General features: G+C 37.6%; 1 protein-coding gene across 2 annotated transcripts in view; it reads left to right on the top strand.

The window, feature by feature from the left end:
* PPP3R1 (protein phosphatase 3 regulatory subunit B, alpha) overlaps positions 1–22192 on the top strand; it is a 41533-nt gene extending 19341 nt beyond the window's left edge. Inside the window, exons 1-7 of one of the 2 annotated variants that reach the window (XM_030491127.1) lie at positions 454–2511; positions 2617–2641; positions 4765–4804; positions 14308–14484; positions 16700–16759; positions 17595–17779; positions 19963–22192. In XM_030491127.1, the coding sequence (XP_030346987.1) occupies positions 4792–4804; positions 14308–14484; positions 16700–16759; positions 17595–17779; positions 19963–20010 (483 nt within the window). In that variant the 5' untranslated portion in view covers positions 454–2511; positions 2617–2641; positions 4765–4791 and the 3' untranslated portion in view covers positions 20011–22192. Of the gene's footprint in view, positions 1–453; positions 2512–2616; positions 2642–4764; positions 4805–14307; positions 14485–16699; positions 16760–17594; positions 17780–19962 lie in introns of those variants that run through there. The other variant, XM_030491126.1, reaches the window with a different exon arrangement.
* Positions 22193–22381: the final 189 nt, after the last annotated feature.

The following is a 22381-nucleotide window of genomic DNA, read 5'->3' as shown; positions in this document are numbered from 1 at the left end:
CATGGTTTGGTTAACTGTTTCACTTGCACACTGTAGTTCCTTTCTTGTGATAACAGAGATAATTAATAATGTAGAAGGTGTAGGAGCAAATACAGGAAGCACAACATATAATATGTTGACAACACCCCATGAGGTGTGCATGCAAAAAAACATGAATGCAGAAATATTAGTAATCATGGAATCATAGGATGATTTGGGTTGGAAGGGACCTTAAAGCTCATTCAGTTCCAGCCCTCTGCCACGAGCAGGGACACCTTCCACTAGAGCAGGTTGCTCCAAGCCCTGTCCAACCTGGCCTTGAACATTTCCAGGGCAGCCACAGCTTCTCTGGGCAACCTGTACCAGTGTCTCACCACCCTCATAGTGAAGACTTCCTTACTAATATCTGATCTAAATCAACCCTCTGTTAGCTTAAAGCCATTTTGTTTCTGAGGGGAGCTTTGGTGCATAGGTCTAACAGCCATGGGTGTAACAGCAGAGTGCAGTGTCAAGGCACTTTGCATGTTTAAGGCTATTTACAACAAGGATGAGCTTATTACGCTTTTTTGTATGTTGCTGCAGAAATAGTAAATCTGTGACAACTATTTCTGTACATGTACTAAACAGATCTTAGGAGACCGTTCCTGCTACTTGTCTAATTAATTCATTGTCTTGCTATAGGAACAAAAGCTTTTAAACAATCTTAACTTCTAAACTGTTCCAGGAGTTCATTTGTATTCATAGTCCCTCACACACCACCTTTTGAGGACTACATTTGAGATGAATCCTAAGCTGACATTGTGGCTTGCTGGCATTTAAACAGAGTTTCTGCTTTTATAGAAGCAGAAAATGAATTGAAGGCTGACACTGTCATTTAAGTCTCAGCTATTTACAAAAAGCTATACATCAAGCAGAAAAGTAGCATGCAGTCAGACATCTAGGAAGTGTATTCTACTAATGTGTGCTGAAGAACTGTTTTGCAGTCTGATGTCTTACTGTGTACATGCTGTTTTGTAAAATACTTTCAGCTAACAATTTAGACTCTGTTCCTAATTTTGCTAATTGCAAATTTCCCTTTTTATTTTCTATCCACAGCTCTTCATGTCTTTCACTAAGAGGAGGCTTGTCAAGATAATTGCACTTAGCTGTTCTACCTTGGAGGAGCATGTACAAAACTGATCTTAAGAGATTAGTATTTGAAGTAACTACCAAAGAAAGATAAATCAAGAAACACATTTTTATGGATAATTTACAGAAGAAATACAGACTTAAGTCCAGTAAGAGGTTATTCTTACTGACTTATCCAATCCTCTCAGTAAAAAGGCACAGCTGCTGAAAGGAGTAAAAGAGGATAATTGGAGAATAAAATTGAAAAGAACACTTTTTCTTAAAGGAACAAACGACATGTTATATAAACTTCTGAAATACTTTAGTGACATGTTTTAACTTCTCTCTAGTAAACTGGTATTTCTGCAGTATTCAGTGTTTGGTCAGCATTCTATTAGTAGACTCTGGCCTGTTTCTTCAGCTGTGATTATTTCTGTGTATACATAATGATTTTGCTGCTGTTTAACTAGGAATAACTTGTAGGGATCTAACAGCATTCAAGAAAATGTCAAGTCTACTCTAAAATAATAAGGCTATTCAAAGTATCTGTAGTATTCCAGCTAATTGTTCTAATTGCGTAACTCAAGAGAAGCTACTGCCACTCCAGCAGTGTGATAGTATTCCTCTCCAGATGCAGCTGAGGAAAACATGATTTATACTAGGCTTAGGTGCCAAGTAAATCTGCTGTTGAGTGTTGATGCTGTAAAAGCTGCATTTCTTCAACAAACCATGTGTCAGTCATTTCTAAATGTGCTAATATGGTGTATACGAGAGGATACTCTTCACCTCATGTGAGGTGTGCTAAGTATAGATCTGGCAGGAAATACTAATGTTATAATGATTTTTTTAAAGTTGGCAATCTTGAGTTGTATCAGAATCTTGTTACTGTACACAGTCATTTGTATAAATCGACTTCTCTGCATCAGAGGTGAAATGACATGCTCTTTGGAGATTTTACAGTGACTTTTGTCTTTATAAATGAATATAATTTTAAAACTATAAATAAAATTAAATGTATGAAATGTCATTTTGCTGAATTACTACTTACCTGTTCTTCAACAGCAAGAAAATACTTGACCCATTTAGCAGTTGTGTTTCAGGGCTTATATTGTATCTCATAGAGCGTGTACATGTACTGATTGTACTTGGGAACAAACAAGTGTTGTTTTTGTGTTGCTGTTCAGAACATGATGAAAAATGCCTGCCCCCCAGACCCAAATCATTAATCTTCATCTCTGGGGATCAGGTTTTTGGTATAGAGGAACGCTTTTGTGTTTGTCCAGGTCACAGCTGTGCAAACAGGAATCTTGGCATGAGTAGCTTCAACATTTATTTATACAAAAGGAAAAAAAAAAATTAAAATATCTTTAAAACTTAGACTTTTGGATTCTCCTGTGAAGATGAACACTCAGCACATCATAGCAGGTAACTACTTTTTAAAATACCTTATTTGAATACCGTGTAGCAAATACTTAATAATCATATGTATTTTACATTGTCACTTACTAGATTTTTCTATTTTTTTTGTAGATATCCAAGTTCCAGTCCTGGATAGGTAAGTATTCTTAACACTTTTTAGCAGTAATTTTCACAGAAAAATTAAGCTGAGGTTTATTCACTTTTTTTTGTTGTTCTCCATATATTTTTCTGTTACTTCCTTTAGATAACTTGAATATGGCATCTAGATGCATAGTAAGACTCCTTATAAACATTACACTTAGTTCATGAACTGAAAAAAGTTATTTCTGTGTTTTAATTTTTCCTGCTCAGTTTTCAGAAGCATTTTATGCTTATAGGCAGATTGGTTCTAGTAGCTTTTACTAGAAATTAACTTTCTCCCAATACTTGAAAAAGGATGCCCAGAACAGTCTTCTAATGTAGTAATGATTGTATATTTGTGTGTGCATGTGCATAAGTGCACTGGTTTTAATTCAACTTTCTCCTTTAATTTGCAGCTTTCCAGTCTGGTGTTTTTCTTGCCTCTTCATGACCTCGTGTCTTGAGCAGCCTAGCTGGATCCCCTGGTTCCTGTTTCTTCTTGTTTCAAAATTCTGCTTTCTCCCGTTTTACACTCCCCCACCCTTTTGTATTCATATACATACACTAGGCTTTTACCACCTGTTTTGGTCTTCACTGGTTTTTCTAAGACTTCGGGTTCCATCCAGGATTTTCCATGTGGCATCAGTGTCCTGGATTCCCTGCCACAGTGGAAGAAGTTTCTCTTGTAAATATCTCAGTCATGCTTTGGAGATTTTGGAGACCTGATGGTCCTCCTCTACATTTTTACTTTGCTACTTTGTCTTGCTGTAGGTAGACACTGGAGAAGTGAAGGCTGTATCTTCTCCTGCTCTACTTGCAAAGCACATGTATTAACTTTTTTAAAGAAGCAAGAGTGCTTGTGGATTGTGGGGGATAAGTGAAGTGAATGTGTTCTGGAGGTAAAAAAAGCAAACAATCCCCCCCCAACGACACATCTCTCTGACATGTTTAGATTCATGAGATGTTCTGCCCCTTCCTGCCCTTATTAGGAAATGCAGTCACATGCTTCCAGGCTAAATGTAGTTCCTCCTTTTTTCTTCCCCGCCTTCTGTCAAGTAATCTATATTTTTGTTCAATTTTGTATAATTTTTGAGAAGTCTTCCTGTGCAAGTGCTCAGCTATGGAATCACTTGTGCTCCACACTGCAAGAGAATCACTGCTGCATAGAATGCGTCTTTGACTCATCTTAAATATGTTTTGCTTTCTTGTATAAAACACTCCCTTAAAAAATAATCTTTTGAAGATGTTTGGTTCTGAATCTCTTCAGTTATCTGTTCACTTCTTTGCTGACTGATTCTGAAAAAAACATTAGGCATGCGTGTACTGTGATCTTCTCTGGCTCAAAGTGAGACATTTGGGGAAAGATCAACGTTTAATTTTGGTGTCTTTGGTGTCTTTTTGTGGCAGATTTTAGGATGTGTGAATTCAAAGTGACTGTACCCTCAAAGTTTGAATTTTTCTTGCTATGAGTGTGTTGTAGTACAGCAAGGATTTAAAATCTTAGTTTAACTTCCATTCAGCTACAAAACAGGAACATATGAACATAGTGCATTGCAAAAATATTTAAGTGTAAAGCTGTTATGTCTGAATTTCTGTTCATGTAAACTGATTTTTTGCATCATTCTTCCTGTGTGAATCCATTTTGGGGGAAATGGGCAGGTGGCTGAAAGGAGAAAATATGCTATAGTTTTATTCTCATTGAGTAAGGTTTGTCATCGTGATTCATAAGGACGTGACTGTTTCTGTGCATAAAATGGTAAAGCGGCTTATGTGAAGTTTTGAAATATTATTTTAATGTGAAAAGTAGCGTTTGCACAACATACGAGCAATGAGTTTGGGTTTTGGAGTGTAGAATATGGGATTGAAGTTCTTATCATCGTGTTGGCTGCTGATATTTTCATCGGAACTCTGATCAGAGGAGACCTCTCAATGGTTTTACATTTCTTTGTATGTTTTGGTAACATAAACCTATCCAAATAAAACACTGTCCATGGTTGTTGGGTTCAAAATACACAGATATATATTTAAATAACCATGTAACTTGTATTGCTTGAGATCTTTACAGTGCTGAAACTTAAAATAGTTCCTCTTAAGCTAATTCAGGAATAACTGCAACTTTGTTCTTTTTTTGTGTTTCAGGGAAATGAGGCAAGCTACCCCTTGGAAATGTGCTCGCACTGTAAGTGAAATTGTTACTTCGTATTCTTAGGTTAATCTTATTTGGAGATCGATGTGTACAACTTTCATGCATCAATTTCCTACTTGAAAGGTTGCGCAGTTTGTATGCTAAGCAAAAGAGGAAAATTAAAAGATTAAACACTATCTTTATAAATAATACAGCTTTCGCTGTTAGATTGTAAAATCAAAAAATCAGTCCATCTTTAAAAAAGAAAAAAAAACCCTCAAAAAACCAATGTAATAATAGTTTTGATGTCTGTACAATGAAGCGTTATAACTGGTAGCTGAACTGATGGGGCTTCTCCATCAGCCCTAGTTCCGCAGAGATGTGGAACAGCAGCTGGTGGTGTGGTACATGCTGTGTTAGGAGTGAAGTGTGTTGCCTGAGCTGTCTTTGCACCCTCAGAGGAAGGAGATTGAGGCTAAAGGAGTGTTTATTTCCCTGTGTGTGCTTGCAGCCAGGCATTCAGGTGAGAAGCCTCTTGATGTTACTTTTTGGCCATGTGAGCCTAAAATTCGTTGCTCTCTCGTGGGGTTATTCTACCCTGTAAAAATAACAAAGTATTGCTTGCTTAAAGCTGCCCAAAGAAAGGGCTGTCTTGTGAAATGTCCCTGTGGTGTTATGCTGAGCGTGCTTATTTTTAACTGCTTTTTTCCTTGAATGTTTTTCTTCAGCACTAAATCATGTGTAGACCTGTGTATGTATGTATGGGCTGCCTGATAAAATTCCTCATCTTTGGTGAATCAGATCTTGTTTGTACAGGATAATAAATTCTTCAAGATAAGGACTGTCTTCTAAATTAGTTTCACAACATTAATCATAACTGAACTCCAGCTCTCAGAAGTCAAATAGTAATAGAAAATAAATAATCATGGAGGAATCTTTTTCTAAATAAGCTTTTCAGAGAAATGAGGCTTTAGTAATTTGCAAGTCCTCTCTGCCAATACACATGTCCACATGAATTATAATTTGGAATCAGCAGTTTGGAAACACTTGACAATCTTACCCACAACACTGCATTGCTGTGTTACGCTCTCACTGTATATTTTGATAAATATGGATATGTGGGTGGAAGTTTTGTATTTGATGAAGATTTCAGTAGTCTTTTCCAGAATTGTGTATATCAGTTTTGAGTTACTGCACCATTGGTCAGTTTTTCCTTAGGGACAAACTGGCTTCTGAAGATTTTACTTTTTTTAACTAGATATATCTCTGCCAGAGTTGTAAGCAGTGTGTTGCCATCCTTCTGATTCTAGGAAAAGCTGTGTTCATTGGTAGCAACTGCCAACCTAAAGGTTTATTACTGAGCTTGTTTGCCCCCTATTATTGCAGAGAAAGAGGAGATGTCTGCATCATAAGCTGTATGTAGAGGATATCCTTGTGTAAATCTGAGATTTCACATAATTAAAGCTTTTTCTGGTTTGGTGGCCCTGCTCACAGAAAGTGAGCTGTTTGGGCAACCCAACTACACACACTAGGGAAGGTGTAGTTATCGCAGGCATTTCCCTTGCTTGGCTGTGCCTCGTCTCTGCAGTGATCACACTGTGCTTAAAGATTCTGCGTGCCTGGAAAGCCTGGAGGAGCTGGGGTGTTTTGGGACACAGATGTGTACAGTAGCATGTCTATAAGTCCACAAAGTAGGTATTCACCTTGTTATTCAAACATTAAATGTTTGTGCTGCTTCCAGGTATTTGTCACTGACAGGAAAAATGCTTTCCAGGGCAAGACCAAACAATGTTTGTTAAGATCATTTGCTAGAGTTTGAATGGTTAGCCTTTTGGGAGACTGTCAGTAATGTATTTATGCTGTCTGCATGGTGGCATCAGGTCATAACCTCTGCCTGGTGCTGCAGTCGCTACTTTGGTGTCTTGCTTTATAAGAATAATTTTGTTTTAAAGTTGGCAGTTAAAGGAAGCAAATTCAGGATACCACGCAGAGGACGCACACTATTAAATAGTTGAGAATATTCTTTTTACCCTTCATTTTAGAACAGTAGTTCTCTTCAGTGGGTGAATTAGTGTTGGTGTCCTTAAACAGCACGGGCTTGCTTCTCGGCTGTGCTGTGTCTTGAGAAATCACTGAAAATCTAGTGCTGTTTTACATGGTGATAATTTGATGTCAACCAAGCTATGTCAAAATATCCATGAGATAATTTTATCATAGCAAAAAGCTGTGAAGAAAACTATTTTATGGTAAACAATATTGCAGTATTTTGTAATAGAAAATAGTTTATAGTATTTTGTAGTATAAACAGTATTTTAATAGTATGTTTTGGTTTTAGGATAAGGAGGCTAGTATCTCTTCTCTAACTTAGGAAATTGTAATTGACACATCTGAAGTCATGAAAAGGATTAGGCCAGCTGCGTGTAAGCATATACAAGACAAGTGGTTGAATGTGTTCTCAAGGGCGTCATCTTTTTGAAATCTGATCTCCAAGACTGAAATGGCTGTCTTGGTTGAGCCCTGAAACATTATATTCCTGAATCAGACCAGACTCTAGATAGAGGTGAGAGCTTTTGCTGAAGGTCTCTTTTATTTTGAGAACTCTGCCATCCATTTTTATGGAGGGGAAGGGAATATTTATTTTATTTTTTAACCTGGGAGTGTTTAAAACCAATATCAGAGCATGTTTTATTTACAGATCTCCTAATACCTTAGCAATAATCTTGTTTATAATGATCTCATTTTGAAAAATATGTGGAAACTTGATTCTCTGTGACCACACTTCGGTCTGGTTTTTGTTAGTTATAACGTTCAGCCAATAAGCCAGTATTTTAAGACTGAAAAGCCAACCTTTTAAATACAGGTTCAAACACTTAGGTAACTACTTAGATTTCAGAAGTGCTCAGCACCTCTGCTGAGAGATATCCAGCTCTTTAAAGGTTTGTACACTTCATAGATGCCTCTTAAAAGTGTGCATTCTGCAGCAACGGATGTACTGTGCTTCTGAATATGTAAGCAATTTTCCTGTTAAAATATCACTGCAGCGGATTTCAGAGAAATCTGTATTTTTCAGGCATTCTTTACCTTTGGCTATCACATTAGTGGGAAGCTAACCACGTACCTTTACATTGACTAGAAAATATGAGTACATTTTTTGACATTACTTTTTTCAGTGTAGAGCACTTGCTGCACTCCAGAAATTTGTTTTTAATGAAGCTTTCTGAGTTGCCACTTGAACGTTTTTTACAATACTGAGCATCAGTTATGTGAATAACAGCTTGAAACAAACAGTTGTTTTAAAACATAACATGGTAGGGGGGTTGGAACTAGATGATCTTAAGGTCCTTTCCAACCCTAACTATTCTGTGATTCTGTAATGGATTCTCTGCTGTTGTGTTGGGGGAAAGGAGTGGAGCATTCAGTGGAAGGTGTCAGTGTATTAGCATCCAACTGGAAGGGAAGCTCTCATACTAAAATGGGAGCGAGACAGCATTTGCATGTAGTTTCTTGGAAACATGGAGTCCTTGCATTTTAACCTGATTCATCACGTTTTTAGATGTATGCAAATGAATGACAAAACAGGTATTGTTTGCTGTAAATACTTGGATGGAAGAGGAGTCTTTTAAAAATACAGATAGTTCTTTAAAAAAAGATCCATAATACCGGAACTGTTTAAAACCCCTCATCTTGTTGTGTTAATTACAAGGTGAATGAAATTCACAATGGATTATGAAATAAAGTGTGCTTTAAAACAGTGAATTACTTGATGTTTCTGCAGGGCTACCAGCAAAGCTTGTAAAGAAAAACATTTTGCAGGTATTCTTTCCAGCCAGTTAGTAAATTTGTAAGCTCAGGCATCACTACCATTGGATACTTCCTATTCTGGTGAAAAGCATAAGGAAGCACAGAGCCTCGTGTCAGCTGGTGGGCAAAGCACAAGGCAGGCTGACTGGAGTTTGGGGCTAGAGGAATGCTCGCTGCAGCCAGAGTGCGAGGAAGCTCAGACCACTGTGGTGAGTCACAGGCAAACTCTGCCTCAAATGATGTAAACAAAGCTTTAGCCTCTTTATTTTGCTCAAGGGATGTTATTGCCCTTTTTACACTATTGTGGACTTGGACCTCCTGGAGTAGAAGAACTTCCTTGGATTTCCTAGTGTTTTCATCTCTATCCTGGACTCCTGAGCTTGTCTTGTAAAATTCTGTCTGCTACTGCCACCATCAGTCCTTCCAGCTCGGAAACCTTTACTCTGTGTGAACTATATTGTGCCTGGTGTTTCCTGTATAGCTTCAGGGTGTTTGTGTGGGCATTAGGTTATTTGTAAGGAGCCTTCAGAGAAGGAAAGAAGTATTTTGTTCAGGCTCTGAAAATTTAATTCAGTACTCTGCTATTCAGTGAAATTTTAAGAAAGGCAGTCTGCTGCTAAATAGTGAGGAAAAAGTGCTCCTGTGGGAGGGGGCACATCATCATAGATGAGGGCTGTTGTATATGCATATTTGGGGAGGAGATTCGAACAATAAAAAGGATATTATTGAAATCTGCTGTTATACATAAATGCTGTTTTCATTAAAAAAAAATAAAATCCAAAGCAAATAAAAAAAGCCCCAAAACCCAGAAAACCTACGTGGTTTTCAGGTAAGCTTAGCCCAGGCAGAGGGAGTAAGTAGAAATTATGGCTGTGAATTGAGGGAAGAAAGAATAGACAAAACCAATGAAAACTGAAGGCTTATACTCTAATGCTTTCATCCCTTATTATATTCTTACTATATTTTTAAAGCTATTTCACAAAGTTGCTATTGAAATACAGATTTATTTTTTTTTAAGTGTACAAGCTTTTTAGATTTGGGCTTGTGGAAAGGATTTTAAAGGTAGGTGAGATGCTTGGGATGTCTTTAAGGAAAAAATAATGAAATTGTTCTGATATGAAATTCTCATGCAGTCAGTTATTAAACACTGATCAGCAGATGTTGTTTTCATCCGTATGTTCGTTATGAACAGAGGGTTTTATGCTCATGAAGTGTTAAAGGAAATTTTCCTATTCCTGTAATTACTTTGATTTTTCCTTATTTCCTCCTCCAAGTACTCTCCTCCACAGCGTGGCCACTGCCAGAAACAAAACATTGGACTAAATTTGATATTTGGTCAGCTTTTGGCAGAGATACTAATTTTTTCAGTACTGTTCTTGACTTGTTTTTTCCCCTCAAGAGCAGAACCTCTCTCAGATCACTAGTGCAGGCAAACCCTTTGCTTGAATGTTTCAAGGTTTGAAATGAGAAATATATAATCCCATTTTTAGTAAGAACTGCTGCTGAAGTTCTATACCTGGACTGTGTATTGCAGTTGAATGGATTGACTGTATGAGGGATCAAATTGGATGTGGAGAAAGAGTAATTAAGAGTTTCAATTTATGAAGACTCTAATTTTGTAATTCAGGCAGTTGTTGCTTTGCTGCCCTTCAGCAAAACGCAAAGAACATTCATATAGTTCTTACAGTCTCATGTGCCTTTCCAACCTCTTCCCCTTCCCATTATCTGATTCTTGTTTTTGTCATCCATAAGCTTGGCCTCTTTGACTACCATCATTAAAAGAAAAAAATAAATCAGTGCTTCAGCTTCTCTTAAGCATTGGTGGTTTGCAAATTTAACTATCTGGCTAATTGCAAATGCCAGACTGTTTGAACTGTGGTTCTTATGCCCATCAGAAGATGGCAAAGCGTGTGTTTTCATCATAGCATCCATTTTAACACTGTGTGATGGATCAGTTTCTGAATGTCCCAATAAAATGTTTTAGATTTGTTTTTTGGTTTGTTTGTTTTTTGCTTTTGGTTGCTTTTTTGGGTTTTGGGTTTTTGGGGTTTTTTTGGGGTTTGTTTTGGGTTTGTTTTGTTTTGTTTTTTTGTTGTTTGTTTTTTTTTTTTGGGGTGGGTTTTTTTGTTCGTTTGTTTGGTTGGTTTTCTTGGGGTTTTTTTTGTTTGGTTGGTTTGTTTTTGTTTTAATTCATATTGGTAGGTCCTGCTAGGGATAGGTTAGCTTGAGATACAAAGTACCTTTCAGGCAAAAGTTTTTGTAGCAGGTCTTGCATGGAAGAGCTTAGCTTTCTGCTTCAGCAGGCAAGTGTGAGGGCATAGTTGGTCTTGTCTGTCTTTTGTGCCAGCTGGAGTAATTTAAAGCTGTGGAGCAGTGTTCGACTTGCGTATGTGGTAATTAGAATCAATTCATAGCAGAATGTTGATAGAACTGTGAGTCTCACTTTCAGTCTTTGCTTATATATTTGTGAGGAAAAATAAATGGGTTGGAACTAGATGGTCTTAAGGTCCTTTCCAACCCTAACCTTTAGCTCCCAAACCAGGAAATTAACTGGAGTCATGAAACAAGACTTTGCTTAATGCTGCTTCTGGGTTCTCAGAAAATGATGCTGGTTATGATGGCTGGTCTTTATCCTGTTTTTTTACATCCTGATTTGTAAAAATGGCATTGTTGTGTTCTCATGTTAGGGTTTTCTTAAGTGTAAATTAGAAATGTTTCAGAGCTTGCAGTTCCGTAACTCATTGGCTTGTGTGAGAAGGGAGAAGAGATGTGGCTGTGTTAATGCTGCTTCTATTTTTCCCCATTCTGATTTTGTGAAATGGCAGAACTATAAAGTATTTGAGGTTGCTTAGGTGGCTTTAATGGTTCCATTTTAGTCAGTGCTAGTCTTAATACTGGAAGTGGGAGTTCACTGATCTGGTAGGAGGATGACAGTGTGTTATATACACTACAGATAATACTTTCCATTTGCTGTTTAGTTTTATTAAAGTGAATTTATTTTTTAAAGAAATAATTCATGTACCTTTTATTGCTCTTGTTTTTGCCACTAGGAAATAGTTCTAATAGTTAACCCTCACAGATCTTACTTCAAGGTTTCTCAGCATGACATCTAGATGCAATCGCAAACTTCTGATTTCAAAGTAGATCATTTTGAGGGCTTTGTGTTAACAAAATAATGGCCAGTTACTTTAAAGATGTTGTGATTTGAGTCCAGGTAGGGAAGCGGGAGAGTTGTGGTTGGACTAGGACAACATGTTAACCATGACTAATAAAAGTCAAGAGAGATTGATGTGCTAGCTGGACAAGTCCTTATATGCATTATTGTAATGTAGGTATAAATTATGTCTATTCAAGAGTTCATTTTAGATTGGAAATTGCATTTACATATGCAGTGTGACAAGCCACACTTAATGTTTTTGTGCTCTTTCAGATGCTGTGAGGATTTTTTTTTTTGTTTTTTTTCTTTTAGGATATTAACTCCTATGAGAATTGTAACTCTGGAGTAGAGCTTGTGGTAGAAATGAGATTCCCGTGTTCACAGCTTGCTGAGGCGCTGGCTTTGCATTAAACTCCAGTGGGTCCAATAGCTTTCTGGCAGCATGGCAGGGAGTGAAGGTAGATTGAGCCAACCATTTCAAAGACTCACTCCATTTACAGCTTTCAGATTGTGTGGAAAATGGAAACCCAGGAGTTTCTGTGGGCAGAAGCAAGAGTTGGCAAAATACCTTCAGTATATTGGTGAGAAGAAGCATTTTGTGTTGGCGAACTTATAAGCAACTGAAGGGGCTAATTGTCGGCTCTGCTTTGCCGTTCTCTTTATACTGTTGCCTTTTAGTCTCATAATTATGTTCTACGTACAGCTTACCCTGTGATGATAGGGCACCTTTTGCATGATCTGGGAGGGAAGGTGGTTCAGTGTAGTTATGCCAACAGTAATGTGCTCTTGATGCTGCAGTGCGGTGTCGTGCTGTTCAAGGCTCACCTTCAATCATGTACTAGGCTACCACATAATCTGGTGGAGAAAAGAATGTAGCTTTATTGTAGTCGAGAGCCTAATTAATTGAAATACCAAATTGCATACTGGAAACCGAGGAAACTACTTGTAATCCTCTGCAGATGCTGTTTAGCCTTATTTTTATAGCTCTAGAGGCAGAATCAGATCTGTCACTTGCTGGCACAGCAAAGGGAAGATTGTTCTGGGAGTACTGAACTTTTTTTGCTCTCTGCCTCAGCAGTTGGCAAGGAGTTACCAAGACTGACTAACTGCAGAATGTCAGAATTTACTATTCAGGCAAAATAAGCCTTGACAGAAAATCATCCTATGCTTCTGGATTTCTGGCGTGTTCTCTGCCTTTCATTCTGAAATAGCGCAGTTGTGTGCATCTCTGGATTTGTGTCTAGTTGGTTTTTAGAGAAGGATATCAAGAAATTTAAGTGGAAGTTTGTTGCTGCCTTGGTAGAGGATCAGGTCTTTGAATAGGCTGCAATTTCCAAACATTAAGCTCTGCATGTTGGCTGACCTTATGTATTGGAAAAAGTAAGTGCTGTTTGGTTTTATGCTGCACTTTTACAAAAGGCAAGGAGGTGTTAATATGATGGAAAGTGGATCAGGTGGTCTGTAGGTGCCTTGTAGAAGTAAAGAAACAACTTCTGTTACTATTGAAGCAAATGCACTAAATGGAGCTGAGAAATGTTGAGGAGACTGTTCATGCTGGCAAAGGCATTCCTGTGGGGAGTTTGAAAGCTGCAGGTTCTGTGGTGTGTTGGTTGCTGTGTGCTGGATGCTTTCTAGGACTTCCTAGGAACCTTGGTTCCTCCTTCATACCCAGATGTGGCGAGCACTTTGTGAACTAACTTTGGTGTTGTAAATCAACCTGCTGCTGGGGAACTTTCAGGTTGTTGCAGGGAAAGTTTTTCCAGCTTTTCAGTAGTAACAGAGTGCAAGACTTCTTCTAGTCATTTTAGTGTATTCACAGACTTAGTCTGTTCCTGGCAAAATCCGAAATGTAGGGTACCAGGTATACGCTTTGAGATTCTCTATAAATTGAAGAGGATAGATTAGTGGTACTGCTGCAGGAACTGAATCTGCTTTAAGTTCTGGGACAACAAAAATAGATGTGTGCAGGTCATGGCTACAGGTATGCCTGCTCCCTGTTGGAGATGGAGGGAAAAAAAATTATCTTGGGTCTGTATGGGTGATGTTTTGAGTGATAACTGGTCAACAGTGGGACTGTGTTAACTAACTTCACTTGGCATGTAGCCCAGGAGATCCCATGTTTGGTGTGCTGAAGAATCACTAGTTTTGCTAATATGCTTTCTAATATATTTTCTTACTTATGTGTTACTCTAGTATAGCTGTAGTGGTAGAGCCTTCAGAGAAAACTTCGTCTCCTCCTTAATTTCTTCATACCTGGTATTTGTAAGAGCTGTCTGACTAAGAACTAGCTAAGCACCCTCAATCCCTAAAAATGTTGTGTCAGCACAGGGTATCCAGGGAGTCACGAGGCTAACTGTATTATGGCTGGTGCGGGGAGGAAAAAAGGTAAGGCTTATTTAAAACAAAAAATGGAAAGGCTTGTGTTTGTCTTCAGTTTGATGTTATCTTTATAATCTTCCATGAGTGTTTTAATAGTTGTGAACTAGGAGAAGTTCTGGTAGGAAGGCAATGAAATCCTGGTAGGAAGGCATTGTGTTTAACTGGCAAAGGGTTTACCGAAGCCTTCCTGAGAATAGATGTTGGTTTTTTTTCCTTTCAGTTGATGCTGATGAAATAAAACGACTAGGAAAGAGATTTAAGAAGCTTGATTTGGACAACTCTGGTTCGTTGAGCGTGGAAGAGTTCATGTCTTTACCTGAATTGCAACAGAACCCATTAGTACAGCGAGTAATAGATATATTTGACACAGATGGAAATGGAGAAGTGGACTTCAAAGGTAAGACATGGTGTTTTGTGACTGTTTATCAGAATTTCTAATAAATTGAATTTTGGAGTTTAAGAATTCAAATCTTGCTTCAGCTGAGAAGAGAGGGGTGAAGAAAACTTGTTAATCAAAATAAGGTGCTAATTCCTAGTGAAACTGCATTCCAGTAAAACTAGTTTCTCTGGCACATTAGGGCACTCCTGAATGAAATGCTTAAAAAAGCAGATTGTTTAGTCATAGCTTTCCAGGGCATACCAAGTTAGGACTGCTCATTAAATATCTCTTGAAGTGCAGTAATTCAGACTCTTCATTGTGGTGCTAATCTGAAGTATATTCTTAGGCTGAAGAGACTGAAAAAGTGGGTAGACTGTGAGTGGTGTGTCTGTGCAGAAGCTGTATTTACCCAAATGTTAGATCTGCTTTTTGTTGGAGTATTTTGAAAACAGCTTTCTAAATTGTGGAAGTGGTCCAGATTTTTCTATTGACGCTTCCTTTACATGATTCTTTTTAGGTAGAGCTTAGGTAGGCCTTTCAAGTGAAAACTGCAAGTTTTGTTTTAGTACGTTCCTCCAAAATTTTAGACTTATGTTAAATACTTGTGATGAGAAGGGCCAGAAGGTTAAAAATCTTCGCTACTGGTTGATGTTAAAACAGTCTCTGACCCTTAGAAGTGGTAATGTCTGTAACTTCTGTTCAAGGTAATACTTAATATCTCTTGTTGCTCATGACTAGAAAAGGTTAATCAGTTTTTAAGTGTAGAAAGCTCTTCAGTCTCACTTCTATTGACAGGCTGACATTTTAAATAAAATGTTAAAATATAAAAGCTATTAACCTTTACAAAACTCCTTAAATTTCTGTAGAAAGACCTACAATGTAACTAAAATGTTGAGGTTTTGAGACTTTTTCTTGGTATCCGCTTCCAAAGCAGTAATCGTTGTATGTAATTGTTCAAAATCCCCTTGTGAAAAATAAGCAGTGATAAAAGATGATGCTATATTGTATGTGACATTGAGCTGTGATTAATGTAATTATCAAGAGCTGTTCCTCTTGGGGGGGAACAGGAAGTTGTCAAAAACAATTTTCCATGGTAAAATGATGCTGTTGCAGTAAGGGGCCATGAATTCTGTTGTTGTTATCTGGCCAAGTTTGGTTCATTTAATGTATTTCTGTCAAAGGGAAGCTCAGAGGAAAAAGACAGTAAACTGAAAGAGGGTAGATTTAGATTAGACATTAGGAAGAAATTCTTTACTGTGAGGGTGGTGTGCACATGTTGCCCAGAGAAGCTGTGGCTGCCCCATCCCTGGCAATGTTCAAGGCCAGGTTGGATGAGGCTTGGAGCAACCTGCTCTAGTGGAAGGTGTCCCTGCCCGTGGCAGGGGGTTGGAACTGGATGAGTTTTAAGGGTCTCTTCCAACCCAAACCAGTCTATAATTCAAGAAAAGCAAAATTACTTTTTGTTTGTTGAAAGACTTAAACATTTTGGTTTTTTAGATTAATCTTTAAGCATAATGCTAAGAAAGTCAAGTCAGCATTTTATTGGTAAATCATACCTGAATTGTTGATTTAATGTCACAAAACTTGTTCAAACAAGAGCAGGCCTTTCAACCTAATGCTGTATTGCTGCACCTCTGTATTCTTCCTGTACCATAGGTTAGCTTCTGGTTTTGCACTGTTGTTACCTTCACTACCCAAAACTCCAAGAAGTCTATTTACAGACACAGCACATCCCAGGGTTTTATTTTCTTGGCAACTCAGGAGTTTGCTCCTGGAATGACTTCCGTGTTAAACAGTGTTAATTTCCTTTTTTTTTTCTTTTTTTTTTTTTTTTTTTAATAGAAATATATATATTTTTTAGGAATCTGTTTTAGAGCATTTTTAAATTTTAATCTAATTCCTGCTTTAATTTGGGAAAATAATCTTGAGAGGAGCTGTAAAATTAGAATCCCCACTGGAGTAGCTTTAGTAGAGATCTTCATGAAGTTTTAGATGAGATTCTTGTGAAAGTCTAGCCACAAAATTATTTAAACACTGGTGTGAACAAGTCAGGTCAGTGAGCACAGTGTTGGATTTGGCATGCTTCCTACTAAAGAACATTTAAGTATCAAAGTATGGTCACCCATACGATTTTAGGGTAATCTAGATTATTTTTACAATTTCTAAAAAGTGTTTATTGCCTTGGTTTATTTAAAAATACACTTTTTGTAAATATTTTTCTTGTGCTCTTTAGAATTTATAGAAGGAGTCTCCCAGTTCAGTGTCAAAGGAGATAAGGAACAGAAGTTGAGGTGTAAGTATTTCGATTTTTCCTTAACAAAAATTTTTTCAATCCTTCAAAATACTTCTGTTGGTTAACATTGAGAAATCAACAAATCCAGTGAGAAATTATGAGGGTAGATCGTAAGCTTTTTGCACACATCTGTCACATCTGTGGAAGAATATGCCGGTGTTCTTTTCTGTGGGGAAGGTTTGAGGAGGCTGCTTTCTGAATATCTTCAGTTGCTTCTCATTTATTTACTTCACAGAACTGTGTAGTAATGTGCTTTGATACTATTCTTATGCTCCCATAAAGCAAATTTTTGCTACTATAGTAGAACAGCACTAAATTCTTGGTTTGAGAACTGTAGCTGAGGAACACAACATGACCCAAGCCTTCGGAGTGTGGAAGGGATGGGTTCATGCATGGATGGAGCTTCCAATAACTAAGAAGTTCAGTGTTAATGCCAGATTTGTAGCAAAGCAGCCAGGTGGGGTTTTCATTAATCTATTCCCTGGAAGGTTGTCATTTTTTGTGCTTGTAAATGAGCTGCTACCTGGGTGCTTTACCTTGTGGTGGTGAAGATTTTCCAGTTCAGTATTTATAGAGCTGTTTTACTGCTGGTGCTAAAACAATTTCAGTTGACAATTCTTAAGTGAGGGTTTTCTTTTATATTCCATAGTAGCAGCATTCATTATATTGTTTCTGATGTTCCAAGGCTGTTAGAAATCTCACTTAAAACACAGGATTTTTCTCAGTTTGTGCAGGATTGTGTCATCACTTAGTGCAAAGCACATGAATGTATATTGCCCTTTTCCAGCCACATTTGTTACTGAAAGTTTTACATGTATCTGTTTTACTTCTGCAGTTGCTTTTCGCATTTATGATATGGACAAAGATGGGTATATCTCAAATGGAGAGCTCTTCCAGGTGCTGAAGATGATGGTTGGGAACAATCTCAAAGACACTCAGTTACAGCAAATTGTAGATAAAACCATAATTAATGCAGATAAGGATGGTGATGGAAGAATATCCTTTGAAGAATTCTGTGCTGTAAGTAATCTATAAAGAAAACTTAGATAATTTTTACTTCTAAAAAGAAGAAAAATGGTAAACAGTATAAAGGGTAAGATTATAAAAGCAGAGTGATTTGGCAATAGTCACTCTTTGACATAGCTTTGTTATAGATGGCATTTTTGTCTTACAGCTTCCAACAGAACAGTGTCTTTAGGGTGTATGAGCAAGTTAAGAATTGGTTCCTTCAGGATGCAGACTTTCCCTTTGAATCTGCCATGCCTGAAGAGATCACTCAGAGCAGAGCAACTTCTACAAAGTAATTTGTGTCAGTTCATGGCATACTAAACATAAGACCAATCCTAATTATTTTTGTATATAGACAGAAATGCCTGACATGAAGATATACATTGGATTCCAGTCTTTTTAAAGATGAGTTGTGACTGGCTTGACATAGGAAGCTGATTTTCCTTGTTTTCAACAGTTATATTTGATTAAAAAAGAAACAGCACTTTCAGTTGCTTTAGATGTCTCTAGCTGCTTAAAAAATCAGAGTATGGTGGGCAGCATGTACAGTTCCCTGAGGGCAGGGGTGAAATGCTTCAAATCACCTGAAAGCTGTAAAACCAGAGCGCCAAAACCTGAGTACAGCACAGCAAGTCTCTTTCAAAAAGTGTCCTGTCAGGGGTGGTGTGGGAGGGGAGAGGTGTGTTCCACAGAGGTTACCTGTAGGTTAATCTCCCAGTCTCTAAACTGAGTGTCTGCTCCAAGTCACCCTTCAGAAAGGTTTATCTTTGCAGAGTGTGGAGAGGTCTGGGGAGATTATCACCATCTGCAGAACACAGGGGTTTTACAGGGGCCAGGGTAGCGGGATTTGTGTCAGTTACAAGCAGAGTAACCCCTCAAGTGCTGCTCTTGAAAGGGACTAGCAGTTGAAAGGCACATTTTAAAAACTTCAGGTTTTACTGAGCAGAGTGCTTGAATGTAGCACTTGAGACTTGAAATGGTTGATTCTCACCCATGTTGTATAAGTTGTTTAATTAGTTGACTGCAAGTTTTAAATTTAAACACATTGAAACTTGAACACTTGAAAATGGCAATAATGAGTGTTTTCACATTGATTTTAAATGGTGTATTAATGAACATACACCTGGGTAGCACTGAGTCAACAGGCACTCAAGCACTGCTTGTTTCCTACTCTTCGAATTTACACCTTTAGTTCAAACATAACTTGTTCATACTTTTATGATCAGTGCAAGCTCTGAAAAAGGAAAAAATCTGCCTTTTCCCCAAACTATTAAAATGAAAAGGTTCTGTTGTCTGCATGGTTTTTTTGGTAGTTATTTTTGTGACATCATGTGAAAACACATGGTCATTTGCAAAGAACTCAATGACTTGCAGCCTGCAAATGCTTGCATTAGTGAAATACCTATTTGTTTCTTGCCCTGTGCTGTTGTCTTCTAACCAACCATCAAATACGACATTGCCTTTTCTTTTGTCCTCCAGCTTCTGCTCAGACTCCTTGTCTTGTACTACTGTTTGATTTTCCTAATTTATTGGGATTTTAATCTCTTCAGTTTTTGTTGACCTCCTGACAAAACACCTTTCATTCCTACAATCTCTTGTTCTTGCATTTTAGCTTCTTGAATTTCGTGCCATCTACCTACAAAAATATTTTTGTGGCATTTGGCAATACCATTTGGCCTTTGAATTTTGTCTCCATTACAAAAAATTCCTCTGACCTCGCACCTTTCCCTTTCCTTTCTCTGTGCATGAATCATGCGCCTTTGAACACCGGTAATTCCTTTTTGGGTGCGTGCAGTTTTGTCAGCAGTCCCGCTGCCTTTCCTAAGGCCCTTTGCTTCTCCTGTGCAGAGGCACAGTTTTACAGGGTGTTTCAGAAGTCAAGTCAGCATTTCATTTAACATGCAGAAACATAATATGAAGTCAGAATATGAGATGGGGGAGGAAAGCCAAAATGGTGTAATTTAGACTGTTTTTCAGGCCCCTGAGTGTGTAGATTGTACTAATACAACTACCTTGGTTCATACATAATTAATTCATGTATCTCATGGTACTTGAGATGCAAATTAGTTTGGGGAGGCCAAGGAAGTGCTGTAATTATGATCACTGTGAATGCATCTTCTGAATAAAGCGTGTTCTTTCTGTGTTGCTGATTTTTCAGTTCTCATCTACTTACAAACACTTCTTTTTCCTCCCAGGTTGTAGGAGGCCTAGATATCCACAAAAAGATGGTCGTAGATGTGTGACTCTGTAGGGCACCACCCAACACTTTTGCTTTCTTCTCCATCTCTGAAGATCTGCTCAAGACGTCCAGCAATGCTCTCTGTGTATTTAAATGGAAGTATTTTCTCTGTGAAGCCACATTTTCCAACATGAGCCTCATGAAGCCAACTAAGTGTTATTGAACTTTTATTCTCTCAATAACTCAGTGTAGCACTTTAAAGTCTGAAGGACAGCAAAGATGGAAAGAGCATATCAGTGTGGTGGAGAAAGGGAAGGGGTTGGCTTTTTAATTTATTTTTCTTCATCTTTTATAACAAGGAAATATCTATATATATATATGTGTGTGTGTATTTATATATAGATATATATGTAGCTTTCTATATGTAGTAGCTAGGTGGGCTTTAATTTAATATACTTGATTCAGAAACAAAACTAGAGTACAAAGTGCCAAGCAGAATATTAACAGTTCAATATATGGATATACATCCTTACTTTTATTTCACACAGTTTTATATATATAGTAGAAGAATGTAAAATTTTAACTGGGTGTTAGGTCAACTCTTTTCCTTTTCCTGTGACTGTTCAGATGTTTCTATATATTGACTGGCTGACAAAGCATTGCTTCTTATTAATTCACCTTAATTACATTTTTTGTAACACAGGAGACTAAGTTTATTTATACCTGTTAATATATTACCAGGGACTGTGTCTCTTTGCTAAATAACTTAGTACAGTTCTACTTAATATGAGAATATAGTTTAATGCTACTGCCAAGAACTAGCCCTCATGTGCATATAGTAACTGCAGAATGCTTTGATGGCCGCTAGATTTCGTCACCTAGGAATTGGGAGCAGTTACAGCTGTCCTGAAGCAAAGGCAGATCTGCTGTTCTGGATTCATTTTAGATACAGCTGCTCAAGGTGTTAGACACATCCATGATTTTCTCTCGTGCTTAGCTTAATGAAATTAGGATCGATGTAACTGCAGGATTCCCATCTACTTATTTTCTACAGTACTTAGATTAGAAAATGTTCTTGCCATTTAAATTCTGTTGTTTCAACCATGATAGTTTCCCCTCTGCATTTAAAGAATACTACAGGTAGCATAAATAACTGGTAATATTTTATATATATATATATGTATATAGGATTCATACAGGGGGAAAATCTTGTTAACCTATGCCATAGAGGAGGAAAACTTCACACTATCTAAATTTATACCTCTTGCGGTTCTCCAGTCCTTTGCCTGGAGAATTATTTTCTTTTCTAGATTTGTCCATATCATGATTTGTAACGGATGGTAACTTGATATATTTGTGTGATATAAAAGTAGTGAGCCATGTTTTACAACTTTATATCATCCCTTCCCTTTTCTGCAGTGGTACTATTGGCTGGAAGAAAAACATTTGCTAGATTTTTTTAGGACAGTTCATCTTTCCTGTATAGTAGTTTTTCTATTAAAAGAAAAAAAAATTGTTTTATAATCAGCAGTGGGAAGTGCAGGTTGTCTGAACCTACTTCAATCGAGCACCTGTCTGCCATAGCTGTTCCTTCAACTGAGTGCTGCACATCATGGGCTCTGTCTGTGAGAGAGAAATCCAGGTGCTTGGTGTCCTTGCATGACATGAAGTTTTGCATGTAGATCGATTTGAAATGTTCCTCTTGTTTACATAATTTGCATAATTTAAAAGATAAATGTTGCCAAACTTTGGTAAATGTTAATGTTCAAAACGAAAATCTCCACTACATGTAACTTTTCTTCCTCTGGATCAGTACGTGGTTTATAATCCCAGCCAGTGGTTGTATCTGTTCCAGTGTCAACTGCCATGTGCTCTGCTTCAAGGGGGAACTAGTCTTTTGTGAATTTTTTGTACATAAGTATTTGTTACAAACATTTAGCAAATGCTTTTGATTTCTCTTACTTGCTTGTGCATATCTTGGCTGGCATTATAGAAATTAGTGCTAATGTTATTTCCTTAAGGGGGGGTTGGAAGGGGAGGGATGAGGTTGGTTGGTTGGTGTTTTTTTTTCCTTTTTGTTTCTTTTTCTCTTTTTTCTTTTTTTTTTTTCTTTTTTTTTTAGTTTGTGTGGGGAAAACTGATTTATGTTGAATGTTTAGTTTTTCCTCTGCATGCTACATCATATGTTGTGGGAACTATAAGAACCTTCATACTACATGAATACAAAATAAAATATTTGAACCTTGGCTGAGCAGCTGCTTCAGTACTTACCTGGCTCATTCAACTTAAAGCAGCTCTGCAACCTGCTCTAAAGAAAACAAAACTGCTGCTCATAGGTTTTTGTTCCTTCTTCAGTTATAAAGGTTTATTGGAAAAACTGCACAGGGTGCAGACAGCTCCCGAAATAGTTCCAGGCTTTATTTCAGTGTTTCAGG

This window comes from Strigops habroptila, chromosome 6 (assembly GCF_004027225.2).
Source record: "Strigops habroptila isolate Jane chromosome 6, bStrHab1.2.pri, whole genome shotgun sequence".
Taxonomy (NCBI): domain Eukaryota; kingdom Metazoa; phylum Chordata; class Aves; order Psittaciformes; family Psittacidae; genus Strigops; species Strigops habroptila.
This window is presented reverse-complemented; position numbering and strand designations above follow the sequence as displayed.